The sequence below is a fragment of the Pteropus alecto genome, unplaced genomic scaffold (assembly GCF_000325575.1).
Source record: "Pteropus alecto unplaced genomic scaffold, ASM32557v1 scaffold101, whole genome shotgun sequence".
NCBI lineage: Eukaryota > Metazoa > Chordata > Mammalia > Chiroptera > Pteropodidae > Pteropus > Pteropus alecto.
This window is the reverse complement of record NW_006432945.1, coordinates 3,103,615-3,119,883: the sequence shown is the minus strand read 5'-3', so window position 1 is coordinate 3,119,883 and position 16,269 is coordinate 3,103,615. Positions and strand designations below refer to the sequence as shown.

Genomic DNA, 16,269 nt, shown 5'->3' with positions numbered 1-16,269 from the left:
AGTGACTCCAGTCATACTGTATCAGTGACATTAAGTATTTTCAACATTTGTTCTTTATTTAAACAGGGAAAGAATCATCTAGATTACCAGAATGTTCTGGATTTTAAGTTTCTGCACTGATGCTTAGGAAAAAGCATAAGAATGCAATAGTTTATTTTAGATATTTATTTTTGTTTTTTCTAAGAGCAGTTTCCACATTGTCAATTCACTTCTTACTTTTTAGGCTTGTGTTGATTTTTAGGATTTCTGGAAGAGATGAACCCATGTTGTTATATGCTGTGAAATACTTCCCTAAAATACCACATAAGTGAAAAAGTAAAATTTTGTGACATGGTTATATACTAGATCCTGTTTTATAAATAGGTAGTGTTTATCTTTCAAAACAAGTCAAAGTTTTAGTCAAGTATTTGGAGCTTATTCCTTAGAAAATTTGTGGTTAACTGTGATGAAGTCCCCAGGCCACATGTATACATACTTCCTCAGGCAGCCCATCCTAGGACCTTGAAGGCCAGAGGCGACCAGGCTTCAGTGAATGTATTGTTTGAGCACCAAACAATAGACTGATAAAAAAGTATTGTAGAACTTTACAAATATAAAGTACTATTATTAAGATAAAACGTGTATGGATTTTTGCTAAGTCCCATATTAGTAAATTACTCCACATAGAGTGGGTGTAAGCCACTTATTACTTTAAGAGAAAAGATGTCTTTTCTTATTCCTTACTTTTCAGTATTATATGTTGTTTAACTAGGGAAATATTTTTGATTAGTTTGCATACAACTACATTATTGCTCATTTTCAAAAGTAAAGTTATTGTAAAAGAGAAACTAAAGGTTTAACTCTGAAAACATTTGAATGGAAATAACTTTTTCCTCGCCCTGTTCTCTTTAAATTCTTGTCACCCTGGAAGGCAGCTTATTCCTATAAATAGGCTTGCGCTGTTAAGGAGTTAATAGGAAAATCAAACATGATTAGATTTTAATCACAGAGGTACAATGTTTATAGGCATAAAAGCAAAAGTAAACCCTGTCCTTAATATAAATGTCTGCTTCACTCCAAATTAGGACAATGAGTTAGAGAAGCTGATCATCATGTGCAGAAGGAGGTCACCTCTTCCTACATCTACATCAAAGTCAACACCTTTGATTTTTGTAAATCTGATTGGTTTGAAATGGTATATCACTATTTAAGCCTCAGGAGTCATTTTTATGAAATAAATATGATCATCCCACAGCCTGATATTAAAATACACTGCTATAAAACATAAGATTAGGGTGAAGGTAGCATCTTTAACTAAAAATTCAATCGCTATTGGAAATCTTAGTGATTTACTCACTGATGTCCGTCTTTCCTGTCTAGAATGTAACCTCCATGAGAGCAGATACCTCACTTCATGTGTCTTGTTCACAATTATGTTCCTAGAACAATGCTGGCATATAGCAGAAATGCAATACTTAATACTTACTGAATGTATGAATGCTAAAGTTCATGCCGTCTAGACATGTACTGTCCAGTTATAGCAACAACTATCCACACGTGGCTGTCAAGCACATCAAATGGGGCTAGTCTGATTTGAAATGTTCTGTAGGTGTAAAATGCACACTGGATTTTAGAGAATAGTGAGAAAAAGGAGTGTAAAATATCTCAATAATTTTTGTTGTTGACATGTTGAAATTATAACATTTTAGATATGGGGGGTTAGGATTAAATTTCTTTAATTTTATTAGCGAAATAACAAAAAATGGAGAAGTCCTATGATCTGCTGAATAACCAAGAAAGCCAGTAGTATAATTTAATCAGAGTCTCAAGGTCTGAGAATGGTGAGGTAGTGGGGAGGGGTGATGGTTTAAGTCCCTATCTGAGTCTGAAAGCCCAAGAACCAGGAGTACCAATGTCCTGGGGTAGGAGAAGATGGATGTCTTAGCTCAAGCTGAGAGAGTAGGCTCGCCCTTCTGCCACCTTTTTGTTTTATTCAGGCCCTCAATTGTTTGGATGGTGGCCACCTGCATTGATGAAGGTGATCTTCTTTACCCAGTCTGCTGATTTGAATGCTAATCTTCCAGAGGCACCTTCACAGACACACCCAGAAATAATGTTTTACCAACTATCTGGGAAGCCCTTACTCCAGTCAAGTTGAAAAAAAGCATAAAGTTAACCATCACAATAGTCTACATAGAAACCCCAAGAAACTGATTTCGCCGTCTGTTTATGGAGTTCAGCAATCTTGACATAAAACCATTACAGAAAAATCAATGGTATTCCTTTATCCTAGCAACAAAGAGAAAATGTAATTTAGAAAAGATACTATTCTCAGAAGCAAGAATACTGTAAAGTACCTACCAGTAAAACTTAACAAAAGTATTCAAATATATGTTCTGGTTCTGACGGCTGCTTTTTGCTTGGTCCTGGCCACTATCACCCCTATCCAGCTCCTAGATCACTACATAACTTCCTAACTGGAACTCCATTTTTACCTTTGTCCTTCTTAGTGTTTATTGCCAACATAGTATCCAGAGTGGTCTTTTAAAAATCTAAGTCAGATCATATCAATCTTAGGTTCAGAATCCCATGGTGGCTTTACCCATCTAAAAAGCCAGGAGCCTTATGATGGTGTCTAAGGCCCTGTTTGACCTGCTCTTTCTCTGTGACCTCCTCTTTCTCTGTGACCTCATCTCCTACTACTTCCCCTTAGGCAGTCCTGGCTCTCCTGGCCTTCTTGCTGTCTTTGAACATGCCAAGTATGTTCTTACCTCAGGGTCTTTGTTTTGGCTGTTTCCTCCTCAGAGAGTCTTCTCTTAGAAATCTGCAGTGCATGCCAGAGGACTCAGGAGGATTTTCTAATTATATTTCTTATAGTCGGTAGGTATAAAGGTGATATTCATCGCCCATCCCATAGAGAGAAAATAGTGTCATTTCTTAGACACTAGAATTAAGTTCTGACAAACACAAGTGAGGAATCATATACTATATTTCATCAATTAAGACATGTATTTTTACATATTAACATCTCTGAAATCAGGAGGCATCTTAAAATCAGTATAAAAAGCATTCGTTATAATTTTATTGTATATTTTGCATGCAGCACCTCAGACAACAAAAGTTTAATAGGTTTACATTTAAAATGTATATCATTTAATAGACACTAAATAGACTTCACCCCTTTAAATCAAGGATGTTGAAATATTCAAATTATATAAATAGTCTCAGAGATTTTCATATTCTAGTGTTTTATCCATAATTTATTTTTTAAATTTATTTTCTATTAATGTATAGTTGACATTAAATAGGATATTCGTTTCAGATATACAACAGTGATTTAACATTAGCATACCTTATGACGTGATTGCCACAATAAGTCTAGTAACCATCTGTCACCATGCAAAGTTATATGACATTATTGACTATTTTCCCTATGCTGTACTTTACATACCCATGATTTATTTTATAACTGGAAGTTTGTACCTCTTATTCCTCTTTGCCTTTTTCATCCATCTCCTCTTTCCTCCAGTTTGTTGTTGATATCACTGAGTTTGTTTCTGCTTTGTCTTTTTATTCATTTGTTTTAAAAGTTTTAGATTCCACACATGGGTGAAATTATACATACGGTGTTTTTCTCTGACTTATTTCACTTAGCATAATACCCTCTAGGTCCATCCTGTTTTATCCATAATTTAAAAATGAGATTTAAGAGGCTTAAATTTCTATAATATATATTTTTTTAGTATAAAAGTTAGAATAAAGTAGAATAAAATTAATACAGTAAAAATTAGTTATTCAACATAATGGGGACCAAGTTTCAGGTCATCTTTTCCTAGAAACTGTAATTAAAGTGATTCACACCTAAGTGGCATACTTATGGTACACACTTAATATTCATGTTTAGAGGTTTACGATCCCCAGCCCCCAGCCCCCAAATTACTCATCTGGGAGTAAGGTCATAAAATTGCTTTTTGAACTAAAAGTAGCTTTTTTTATTATCCCTAGCAGAAGGAAACAGTGTCCTATCTTTAGTTTTTCTTATGCTAGGGCTTTTCTCTGTGATTACTTACAGTTATTGCTCATTCACCCCAGCTTCTGCCGTCTAATAATTCACTTCTTATTCCTGTCTGCTTTTCTTATCATCTCTTGTTTTCCATTGCTTTGCCTCTGTGTCCTATCTTTTTTCTGGAAAAGGCTGGACATTTTAGTCATTAGAGCCTACTCAGAGCTTCCAGTTGGAAAATAGAAAGTTACACATTCAATTTAATCTTCAAGTTTTTAGTTCTGCTTGGCTGTTTTTATTTTTATTTTTATTTATTTATTTATTTATTTTTACAGATTTATAGTTATCATTTCATGTAGTAAACGTAGATAACATAGACAACACCACCAAATTCTGTTTAATTGGACAATAAAAGCAGCAAAATGAAGCTCTATGGCTGTTTTTATTAATGTTCACCACCCACAAGCTCTTTTTTCTTTTCCGCACCAGTGTTTCTCTCCCCATCCATCCCCCCGTTTCCTTTAAGAAAATAGAAGATTTTAGTTTGACACCATTCAGGATGCTGGAAGCATTAAATAAGTGGTGTTAACTGAGGTCAACTATATTGTGGATTGAATTCTGTATTTCTATAATGAAGTTGAGGATTTGAAAAAGGTGAATCATCATTTCAAATAAGATAAAATCTCCATCTAGTTAGAAGATATGCTTAATTTTGTCTCTAATATTTATCAAAAGTTAAACATGAAAGAAATTTTTTACTGTTAATATAGTAAGGAACCAAGACCATAACATAAATCTAATTTGCTAAGTTATTTTCAATATATGAATCTGGTCAAAATATGATTTGGAGAACTTAGAAATGAAGAGCTCTCTCCCTACCTCCTTGCCCCCCTGGGGTTCACCATGTCTTTTTCACTTTTAGTTCTCTTCAGGGTCAAACACAATGACTTCCATTAGTGTTTTAAAGATGCTTTTTGTTTTCTAATTTAATTCAGCTTTGTTGGAAATATTATGTCTCCCAATTTAAAAAATTCTTAGAGTTTGAATTTTAATTGAATAATGGTTAAGCATGACTCTCACTGGTGCTCACCATTAAGAACTGAATCTGAGAAGTGGAAGGGCTAGTTAGATTTTTTGTCTAACCTTTCATTTCATATAAGATCATATATACATATATTCATATACCCACATGTACACACACAAACACACAATCTCTGAGAGGTTGACAGATTATGTAAATATAGACATTCTTCTCCAAGATCTTGTTTTTAGTCTTCTTTTTTCACTTTTAGGTCAAGTGAAAAACTTGACCTAGAACTCAACCTCTCTTTTTTTGAGGTTGAGTTTATTGTAGGAGAGCATATAGAAATGGCTCCTCTGTAAATGGACCTCTAGCTCTCACTCTTTCTGCCAAGTTCTAACCCCTCATTTCACTTCCTTTCCTCCACCTGGATACCCTGTTGCTTCTTCAAACCTATTATTTCTAAAACTGAACTCATTTTCCACAATACAAACTAGTTTCTCCTGGCTTACCAGTTTTATGTTAGCATTATTTTGCCCTCACCCAGAATGAAAATTTTGGAGTTCCTTTGATTCTTCCACATTTTAATTTTAGCTGATCTCTCAAATTTAGCTGTCAGTTCCTGTGAGAGTCACCTCTGCAATATTTGTGTCTATTCCCTTTTTTGATCTGAATGCCATAGCCTAGCTAAGGCCTCAGTACCTCTTACGTGGAGCATATTTGCTTATTAATTATTCCTTTTTTTCTCTACTTCAGTCTATCTTGTTTATTTTACTGTTATAGCCTCTTCCTAAAACATGGAAGAGGCTATAACAGTAGCCTCCTCTTTTTTCCTCCTCTTTTCCCTCCTCTTTTCCCTTCCTTTCCCCTCCCTTCCCCTCCCTTCCCCCCCCCCACATAAACAGTGGGACAGTTGGCAAAATTTGAACGAAATAGGTAGATCGTAGATCAGATAATATTGTATCAGTGTTAATTTCCTAATTTTGCTCGTCGTACTACGGTTATATAAGACAGCGGTCTCCAACTTTTTGGCACCAAGGACCGGTGCTCCTGTGAGACTAATGCCTGATGATCTGAGATGGAGCTGAGGTGGTGATGCTAGCGCTGGGGAGCAGCTGCAGATACACATGAAGCTTTGCTCACTGGCCCTCTACTCACCTCTTGTGTGACCCCAGAGATGGGGACCCCTGATATGAGACTGTCCTTGCATTTAAAAAATACAGACAAGTATTTAGGGGACACAATATCTGTAACTTACTCTCAAAATTTGAAGAAAAATCATATATATATAATTAGAAAAATATGTATATATGGAGAGAGAATAAGATAAAGTAAATATGAGAAATACTGATATTTGGGGAATCTAGGTGAAGCATATATGTGAATTATTTGTACTGTTTTTGTGATTTTTCTCTGAAATTACTTCAAAATAAAAAGTTTTAAGTCATTAGGGAGTTATGGGAAAGTCTTTGTGCCTTCCCTTGAACTGTGCCGTGAACCTAAAGCTGCTCTCAAAAAGTAAAGTCTTAATTAAAAAAAGTCATTAGAGTCATGGAAAACATAATAGTGTTAAGCAAATAAATATACCAGTGTCATGTTTCCTTAGCAAATAGTTCACATCAGTTAATTCAGCAAGCATTTAAGATTCTTACTGTGTCTCAAATAATATAACACGAATAAAAATATAATAAAAAAAAAAATTGAGGTCTAAACAGTGCCATCTCATTGTTTATACCACCAAGTGGCAAACTAGTTTGCTATAGCTTTGGCTATTACAAGGAGCAGGGCTCAAGGGGAAAGGGTACCAGGCTCAATTATTCCTGACTGTGAAGGGAAGCAGTAACCTGCGTGCTGAGTATTTGTTGTCTCTTTCTACACAAACTTGAAAGCCACTCAAAATTCTCTTTTATATGACTCTAGGTTTGCTACCTTGGAGCCTTGGTTTATCCCTGTATTAAAGCCACTAAAAGTTCATATCTGAGTTGCCAAAATCTATTTTCAGTTGATTGAGGATTTTTTAAAACTTCTCTAGTGGATCCAGGGAGAAGCTATAAATAATATATTTTAGTATGTTGAGGATGAGGCTTGAGCAGCTTAACTCAGGACAGTGGCTCAAAGCCATTCTGGGAATTGAATGCTGGAAGAAATTCTGATATGCTAAATTTGACAATATCTATTCTTGGCCATAAATCTATTTTTGGTGGCAAGTAGTTTCAGCATTTCTGAGATATTCTTGTCACACTAACCCTGGTGATGTCAGTTAACTATGCCCCTGATACTGATGACTGTCTACAGATGGCACCTTATAAAGTTTTATGCTGGCAAATTGCTTTCAATTTAATTCAGTTCAGCAAACTTGAGTTCCCACAAAGAAGCAGGCACTGATTTACACGTTGGGCATGCAAAGATGAGTACAGCACAGTCTGATAGAGGAAACAGACATATAAGAAAACAAATAGAACATACAGTAGTAAGTGTAATTAAAAAGACAGGATTGTCACTGAGAAGGCGTTATTAGCCACGTAGGGAGGAGGAGGAGAAGGAGGGCCTAAGGGACAGAGGACAAGGTGTAAAAGAGCCACATTCTTGTCTTCCTGAGGAGGAAGTCAGTGAATACATTCTAAATTGGATGATCCAGGATAGTGGTATTAGCATGTTTATAAGCAATATGGAAGTGAATAGCAAAAGGAAGTTTTCTAGGTAACCAGTATTTGAAGAGAGAAAAAGTAGAGCTCTTATTTTTCATTGTGAATCTTGTAGTACTCTGATTTTTTAAAACTATATGCATATTATTGCTTAATTTAAAAAAAAATTTTTTTAATTTTTTTTAGGTGAGGCAACCCTTGGTTGACCTCACAGATTGCAAGGACCTTGTCAGCTTACAATCTCTTATTTTTTATTTTTTACGTCTACAGCACCTGGTCTTCCTAGGTGGTCTCCCATCCAAGTACTAACCAGGCCCACTCCTGCTCAGCTCTGAGATCAGATGGGATCAGGCGTGTTCAGGGTGACATGGCCGTAGACTTTTTTTAAATTTTGAATTCTACTTAACTCTTTTAGGCCAATGCACATGATGCCTTTTTCATGTATCCAGTGCCATGAGTAGACACACACACCCCTTCATTAAAACTTACACAGAAATTATTTAAACTCCTTATACTATATTTACAGTATTCTGGTTTTGGATTATTTGTTTACTTTTGGTATTCGTCTGCTAGGTTATTAGGTTTTTGAAAGTGGAACTGTTTATCTCAAAACTTTCTGTGCTTATTATTAGCTCCTTACATGTAGTTCACAGAATCGAATTGAGGGTTTAGCCATGTTGTTTAACTCACAGGGTGGCATGAAAATTCAAATGTTTTAACTCAGATTTATAGATATGCCAACTGCTAAGCATTATTTGATTTTTTTTTTTTGTGAAAGTGCAATTTATCTTGTGCTCTGAAAGTTGATTCTATGGAGTTTGCTAGAGTACTCTGGATTTAAGAGCACATTCTGGATTACAGATAATGAGAATTTTTGTTTCTTGAAAATTAGGAGCTAGCTAGTTTCTCATTTGGTTAGCTGTTGGTATTGAAAAGATTTATTTCTGTTGTTTATTTGTTTATTTATTTATATCCCAGAATAATTCCTTTTATTTGATTCTAAGAGAACTGGTATTCAGTGCATTTGATACTTTGCCATATTAGGGGATTAGTTGTTTTAATATTTTAATCCCGCGGTGACCAAACAATCAGTAATAGAAGTAGATCGCTTTTGAGGGAGCATTTGGTTTGCCCTCCTGTCTGTCTCCTAAGGCAAGAGAATGTCCAAGCTATTCTAGGCAGATGCTAGAGTAGGATTTCTGTTAAAACACAAGCCCCAAAACAACAAAACTTGGGAAGTTGAAAACAGAGAGCAGCAAATAATGTAACAGAACCCTAAGTCAGCTGTGGGAAAAGCCCAGAGCCAATCTTATTTACACCATAGAACTTCCAAAAGGCTAAAAAACCAACAGCATCAGTACCTGTGGGAACGAGGTTGAATGGGTTGCTAAACTTGGCAAGACTGGTTGAAACCTGTGTAAGGAGAACTCAGATCCCCAGGACCCCTACTCTACAGCCCACGGCTCGGGAATTATCCTGGAGGCTTACTCTGGAGAGGGAAACGAGGCTCTGTGGACTCAGGAACGCCAGGCACAGTTGAGGCAGAGGTCCCATAGTGAAAGTTACATGGTTAAGTGATGTAAGTGCCCTATGTGCTGAGACTCCCTGCCCTGGCCTCTCACTCTGTTACCGGGAAGGTAGCAATCAGGCCTTTACTCTCTAGGCAGAACATTAGAGGATCTTTCTCTGGGGAACTGGTGATTTCAAGTAGAGAGAGCAATTTAAATGGCCCAGCCAGGTAATTCTCAGCGAAGCTCACAATCTCCACTTGCATGCTGAGAGCTTTCAGTCAACTGTCTAGTCCCACATCTTTGAATGTGAGTGAGCAACAAAGAATTACCAGATAACTGGTCGTCTGATAGGTCTCTATTGTGGAGGATGGAGACTGAAACAAATATAGGAAGCCGACTTGGAAGAACGGAGACTGTACAGGGAAAGTACAGCTTCCGAAAATCCTAATAGTACATGGGGGTTCATTTAACGCTTTTCTCTGCTTTTGTGCATGTTTTAATTCTCATATAGATATGAATCTCATAAAGATAAGATATTGCAACAAAACAATTATAGCATTCTATTAAAAGGAATATTCAGAGAGCTCTTAGAAATTAAAACATGTTAAAAGAAATAAAAGCTCAGTAAAAAGTTTAGAAATTAAATAAGAAATCTCCCAGAAAGGAAGAAGGACTAAAAGACAGAGGTGGAGGAAAATGAATTCCAACCCCGAATCTTGTATCTAGTCAAATTATCAACCAGGTGTGAGAACAGAAAGAAAGCATTGGCAAAAATGCAAGATTTCAAGTACCCTTTCTCAAGGAAGTGCTGGAGGATGTGCTCCATCAAAAAGTGGAGTGAATATAGAAAGAGGAAGACTTGAGATGTAAGAAAATCGAATCCATTTAGGAGTGCAGACAATCACCAGGATGAAGGTGAAGGGCCTTCCGAAGATGAAAACTACAGGCAGCAAATCCAGACTCTGGGTAAAATTTCTTCAGGAAGATGAACTTGAAAGAATGTCCGATTCCTGCGAATGCCTTGAGAGAAGATCTAGACCACAGGTCAATCTGGCCCGCTGCCAGCTTTTTAAATAAAATTTTATTTGAGCACAGCTATACCCTTTTGTTTATAAATTGTCTGTGGCTGCTTTTGTATTACAAGGCAGAGTTGAATAGTTGCTCCAGAGACCACATAGCCTGCAAAATCTAAATATTTTCTATCTGGCCCTTTAAGAAAAAGTTTACAAACTTCTTCTAGAGAATTGATTGACACTTGGGCAAGAGCTTGTGGTTGAATCAGTTATGTGTACATAGAAAACAATGCTCAATCCAGGGAGAACAAACATTGGCAGGAAAGGCAAAGTTGCCATGATTTACTACATGTCTTAGCATTCAGTATATTTACATGATTATAATAATGTAAATGGCTAATATCGTGTTAATTAAAATTACCATACGCTGCACTGGGAAGGTGGGAAGGATGTGCCTGGGTAGTGGGAATAGGAACAGGAAGGAGCTTAATCCTCATCTTCCATAGTGAGAAGTGAGTAGATAAGCCCTAAAACTAACAAAGAAACATGGTGATAAATATCAAGATAATTAGCTAACTGAGCTAAAAATAGATTCTTTTGGGGAGAAACAAGGGGCACAGGGACAGAGACTGCTATTTTTCATATAAACAAACCTTTCGTAGACTTTTAAACTGTGTACCTCCTTTATACCTTTGATAAAGAAAAAACAATTTTTTAATCCACAGAATTGGAAAATAAATAAAAAAAACCTTTTTCAGGGTCAGCAGATATCTAGCACTGATGCTGCCCCTTTCTGCTCTCACCTCCAGTGGATATTTATCACTAATCATCCCAGTCTACTTCCTGTTGAGTCAGGACAGGGTTGCAAAATCTTCAGAATCCTGTTCCAACAACCACTCCCAATCACTAAGAGTTGGCTTTGCTCATGAAACCAATATCTCTGATATAGTTAGCCAAAGGGCACCAATTTGGGGGGATTCTGTCTAGTTCACAGACTTTTCCAGCAAAAGAACATTGTTAAGATGCATGATTTGGCCTAGCATTTGACTACTGTAATGTGTCCAAAAGTAGCTGCCTTTTAAAACTCGATCTGTTGTAAACACTATTTCTACTTAATCACAAACGTAGGAAGACAGTTATTTCTCAGTACTTATTTCTACATATAGTATAATCTCAGTATGTTTTTAGCATCTAGCACTGGACCTAATATACAAGAGGCTAGTAAATGTTTGAATGAATGAATAAATGAATGTAATTATATAATCAACAACAACTTTTTAAAAAGCTGAAGAAAAGATGAAGAAACAAAAGCAAAAGAAGATTCCATAACTTCAACTTTTCAGTCGCCCAAGCTAAATTGTGGTTCTGAATGATTTCCACTTATGAATTAAAGTTTTTGCCCTTTTTTTTTTTTTCTTAATAGGATCTTTCCAATTAAAGATGTACCCCTGGAGACTGATGACCTTTCTGACTGGCTTTATCAACGTTTTATTGAAAAAGAGGACCTCTTGTCACATTTTTATGAAACAGGTACACAATATCCTCTTACGTACCTTCCCGAGGTTTCTGATAGTTCCCGAAGTGTGCTTGAGGGGAGATAACCATTTTTTCATTCTTCAGATACCCCAGGGGGTTATTTCTATATTTAAGAGTCCAGCTTAGAATTTTCATAAAGATAAATTTATATGAAATTTATTTGGGCTCTTACTTCATCAGCCAGTGTGCAAAGATCAAATGATGAGTAAAACGTTGTACAAATGGATCCAAGTCAAGAGAGTACACAGTCCTTGGAAGACTGCAATTGTGCATATACAGTTATATGGGCTGTTTTATGAAACAGCAAATAACATTCATGTTTGGCATTGTATTTGATGGTTTAAATAATACCATCATCCAGCAGTCATTCGAGATCATTTCTAACTGCCTTTTAATGTGCGTATTCTTTTCTTTATATATAGTTAGTTCACTTTTTTAATTGTCATGAATACACCCTTATACTTTTCTCTTTCAGAGAAAAAAGTCTATTTACCCTAAGGGTTTCTGTACTTAATATTCTCTATGTTCTATGAAAACTACTGGGCAGTAAAAAAGAGCAGGGGTGGAAGAAAGAGTGAAGAAGAAAAGAAGGAAGTTAACATCGTGGAAATCCAGGCACTGACTACCAGAGCGCTTTCACAAATAGCAGTTATCTGTAGGTCTGTTCGATAGAGGTTACCGTAGGGAGACAAGGTGAAGGGAAAGTTGTCCCAGGTCTGAGATTGGCCATGGGATTTTAGATTAACAGCAGGTGCTGTTTTCTTCCCATTCGATGTTTTTTGGTACCGACATAAAGTTCACGTTAAATCAGACTGTCAAAGCCCTGACGTTGAGCAAAGGCAGATACTGTTAATTACCTTCAGAGCTTTTGTTTTTGAGTTTAAGGTTGTTTCACTTTGCCCTCAACGAAATTCTTTCTTGATCTTAACTTTCTGACTCTGGGGCCGTGGAGTAGCACATAATCATATGACAAGAGCTGCACACTGTGTATGTCTTTGGACTTCCTAGTAAGACTGATTGAACAAGGTGTCCCTCTCCCTGTGTTCAGTCTTTGATCTTACTCTCAAGTTTTCCTTAAAGACAAGACAGGATGGATATGTAAGAAGGCATGAGGCGATTCAGAGACTAACAAGATCTCTCTTTCAGACTGAGTCTCTCGCTTTATGATATTTGGCCTAAATTGTAGCAACAATAATGGAAGCTTCTTTTTAAGAAAGCTATTTGCATAATGGACCTTGAAACTTGAAAGTATTCTATGTAAATTGCTTGTGAGAAGCAAATCCCCTCATGAATCAGCTTAGGGTAGAGATTAGCAGGAGGGACAAAGCCTGTTTGAAATGCTGAGGAGTGTTCTCAAGCTGACCTTCCCTAATAGTGCCTGAAGTGATGGAGTTCTCCTTTCCAGAAATCTGTTTACTTTGTGTTTCTCCTTTTTATGAAGATATATTTCATAAACCATCTTGCCTTTTGAAAATATCCGTGATTTACAACCACTTTTTGTGGTAAGGACATTTAACTTATAAATAGAAGAATTAGTATAAGTTACGCTATTTCAGAAAGTATTTGATATCGGTTTCACACATCTTGTATCCTGGCCACTGTGAAAATCTCTAAGGATATTGTGAAAAACAAGGCAGCCAGAGTGCCTCCTCTCATGCAGTTTATAGTCCAGCAGGAGCCAGACAGTCTGTAGAAAAAAGGAGAGATAGATGGGGATCATTACAGATTGTAGAAAGCGCCAAGAAGGAAATAAACATGGAGATGGGAGTAAGTGACTGAGGCAGGGAGTCAGGTGCTGTTTCTTCAGATTTTGGAAGAATTCAGAGGGACCTGCTAATCACTGAGATGAGACTGAGGAGGAGCAGCTCCAGGCAGAGGGAATGAAGGCCAAGGCTTAGAGGCAGGGCAGCACTCCGCAGGTTGAAACTGGCATTTCAGATGAGATCTTTCTTCAGGAGCAATGGGAAGTCACAGAAGATTCTTAAACAAACAAACAAAACTCTAGTTAAATCGATATTCAACTTTTGCTCCAGGACACCTATCACCACCATAAAACAAAGTAATATTTCTCTCTTCTCTTTCAGGGGCTTTTCCACCTCCCAAGGGCCACAAGGAAGCCGTTTCCAGAGAGATGACCCTCAGCAATATGTGGATCTTTCTCATACAATCTTTTGCATTTTTGTCAGGTTACATGTGGTACAACGTCATTCAGTATTTTTACCATTGCCTGTTTTAGGAACTGACTTGGACTTGTCAAGGTCACCATAGGAGTTCAGACTTCCATGAGTGTGCATTATTCAACATGTGCAAATCAGAATATAAAAATAAGCAAAGGAAATTCCATGGATGGATTCATGTTTATCCCCCTTTGGGATATTTTAAAACTGCTAAAACGAGGATGAGTAATATAATGACCTGCTACTATGTTTTAAGGACTTTCCATGTTTTAAAGAGGTACACTCTACCACAAATTTTAGTAAACATCACATTTGGAGAAGACGAAATCATAAAATCATCCTAGAAGACCGAGAGAAATTCTTTTGCCACCAGATATACTTGATTATCTAGTTCAAGCTCAGAAAGTTGTATTTGTGCTCTTAGCTAGGCGTCTCCATCAGGGCAGTGCTGTAGAGCCCTCGCCTCCACAACTCAGCTGTGTCACTAGGAACCTCGAGGGCGTTGGTTTGTTACCTTCTGAAGAACTGTTTTCCTGTCATTTGCAAGTGACACTCTGGTCCTCAGCAACTGAAGTTCAGTGTCAGGCGTGCCCTAGAGAGGGAAGCAGTATCCGATGGACACGTCCGGTACTAGAACGTGCTCCATAACGAGGCTGGCTAGCTCAGGCCGACACCGTGTTTACATGCGCTGGTGCTTTCCCTTGTGGGAGGGGGTCACTTGATTTCTCCTTTTGTATGGAAGGCATATTGTAGACTGATAACTGTCTTTTACAAAATGCACTTTTATCAGATGCATATATAGCAAAGGATTTGTAATGTAGCCTGAAAACAAACGTAAGCATAATCAGTGAGTGGGATTCTTGAGAGGCTGTCTTGTCTGCGTGTTTATCTGTGTGCTGATGCTTTTCCGTGCCACCCTTACATGGACACCACCAAGGTGAGGCTTCTGTCTAGCTCAGAAGCTTTGCCATTTTTTAATTTTGGCATATTAGTGCCAAATGCATTTGGGGATGGTTGAAACAAAATGCAAAACATTTAAATGATCCATATCAGGTAAAATAGGCTAGTTTATTAGAAAAATAAGAGCTAGAGCCAAACACTGGCTTAAAATGGTGACAAGTTCTCACATGGCACCCCAGAACCTGGCGCACTAAGGAGCTACACGTGACAGAGTGGTGTGACCCGGAGTGAGACCAGCACACAAGGTTTTCCTGTTTCTTCCAGTTGCTTTTGAAGAGGATAAAGTCAAGTCTATATTTAGAAAACTTTTTTTTTTTTTTTTGTATTTATCACTATGTTCATGCAATTTACCTCATAGTAGAACCAAACTCTTCTCAAAAAGTGCTGGCACTGCATCGTCCATCACCTGCACCCCTGTGTTGAGACAGAGAATGGTCTTTTGGTTTGGGATTGTAAGACTATTAAGATCCTAGTGAGTCATTAGTAGTTTTCTGTGACATGAGCATTGTAGATTCCTCTGTCGTTGTTAATCATACAAATGACAATTTTGAGAAGTTGGCCGGAAAATAAAAGTAAAAGCTGATGTTTTCTGTTTTTAAATAAACCAAAAAAAACTGAGAAGGTATGAATTTTCTCCCAGTTATGTGGGAAAGGTAAAGCAACACCAAATAAAAGCCCACAGCAGCTTCATCTTTAGGTGAATTCAGTGCAATGTGTGAGAAAGAGTAATGTGTTAACTGAAATACCTCATTGATTATACTACTGCTGGTAAAACGCAGAAGACAGTGTTAATGTGTTGATGTCAGTAATGGTGGTTATAAGATGCTGTTTTTTTGAAAGCTAAGCATTTCATTATGTGTTTTACAGTAACAGTGAGTAGGCGAAGCCAATCTCAATTTAGAGGTATGGGTATGATAGGAAGCCAATAAAAGCTTAAAGGATGCTTCTGTTTGAGGCCCAGAACATTCTACTAGATTATAAGATGAACTGAAATCGTTTATTTGGGAGATTAGTCAGTCATCTAGGGGATAAGTTGCTTACTGTCGAGTGTGGCATGCACAGTCCTGGCTGTTAGACCTTTTCTTCATTGCTAAAGCAGACCACAGGTGGAGTGGCCAGTGTCCTGTTGAAAAAAGAGGAATGCATACATGCATACGTAGATGTGGTTTAGGGCCACCGTTGCCATCACTGTGCTCCAAAGGAACATGATCGGAACATGATATTGTTTAATATACTGTACACGTTAAGTAAACTGTTCTGTAAGATGCTTTACTTTTCAAGCATAGTCATTTCAACAGTCTCTAGAATGACAAATAACAACGGACGTGTAAGTTAATTTTTGAAAATAGATCTGTGCATTGTAAATAGATGTGTTTGATCTGCCCTGTCCCTCTTTGATTCTTTATCAACCTGTTCTCTCTCTT

General features: G+C 37.2%; 1 protein-coding gene and 1 pseudogene across 1 annotated transcript in view; one reads left to right on the top strand and one right to left on the bottom strand.

Annotated features, from left to right (window-relative positions):
* Nucleotides 1-15,497, top strand: part of LPGAT1 (lysophosphatidylglycerol acyltransferase 1) — a 55,998-nt gene extending 40,501 nt beyond the window's left edge. Inside the window, exons 7-8 of the mRNA XM_015586255.2 lie at nucleotides 11,596-11,702; nucleotides 13,793-15,497. Of these exons, the coding sequence (XP_015441741.1) occupies nucleotides 11,596-11,702; nucleotides 13,793-13,944 (259 nt within the window). The 3' untranslated portion in view covers nucleotides 13,945-15,497. The remainder of the gene's footprint in view (nucleotides 1-11,595; nucleotides 11,703-13,792) is intronic.
* Nucleotides 7,910-8,027, bottom strand: LOC112476568 (annotated as a pseudogene).
* Nucleotides 15,498-16,269: the final 772 nt, after the last annotated feature.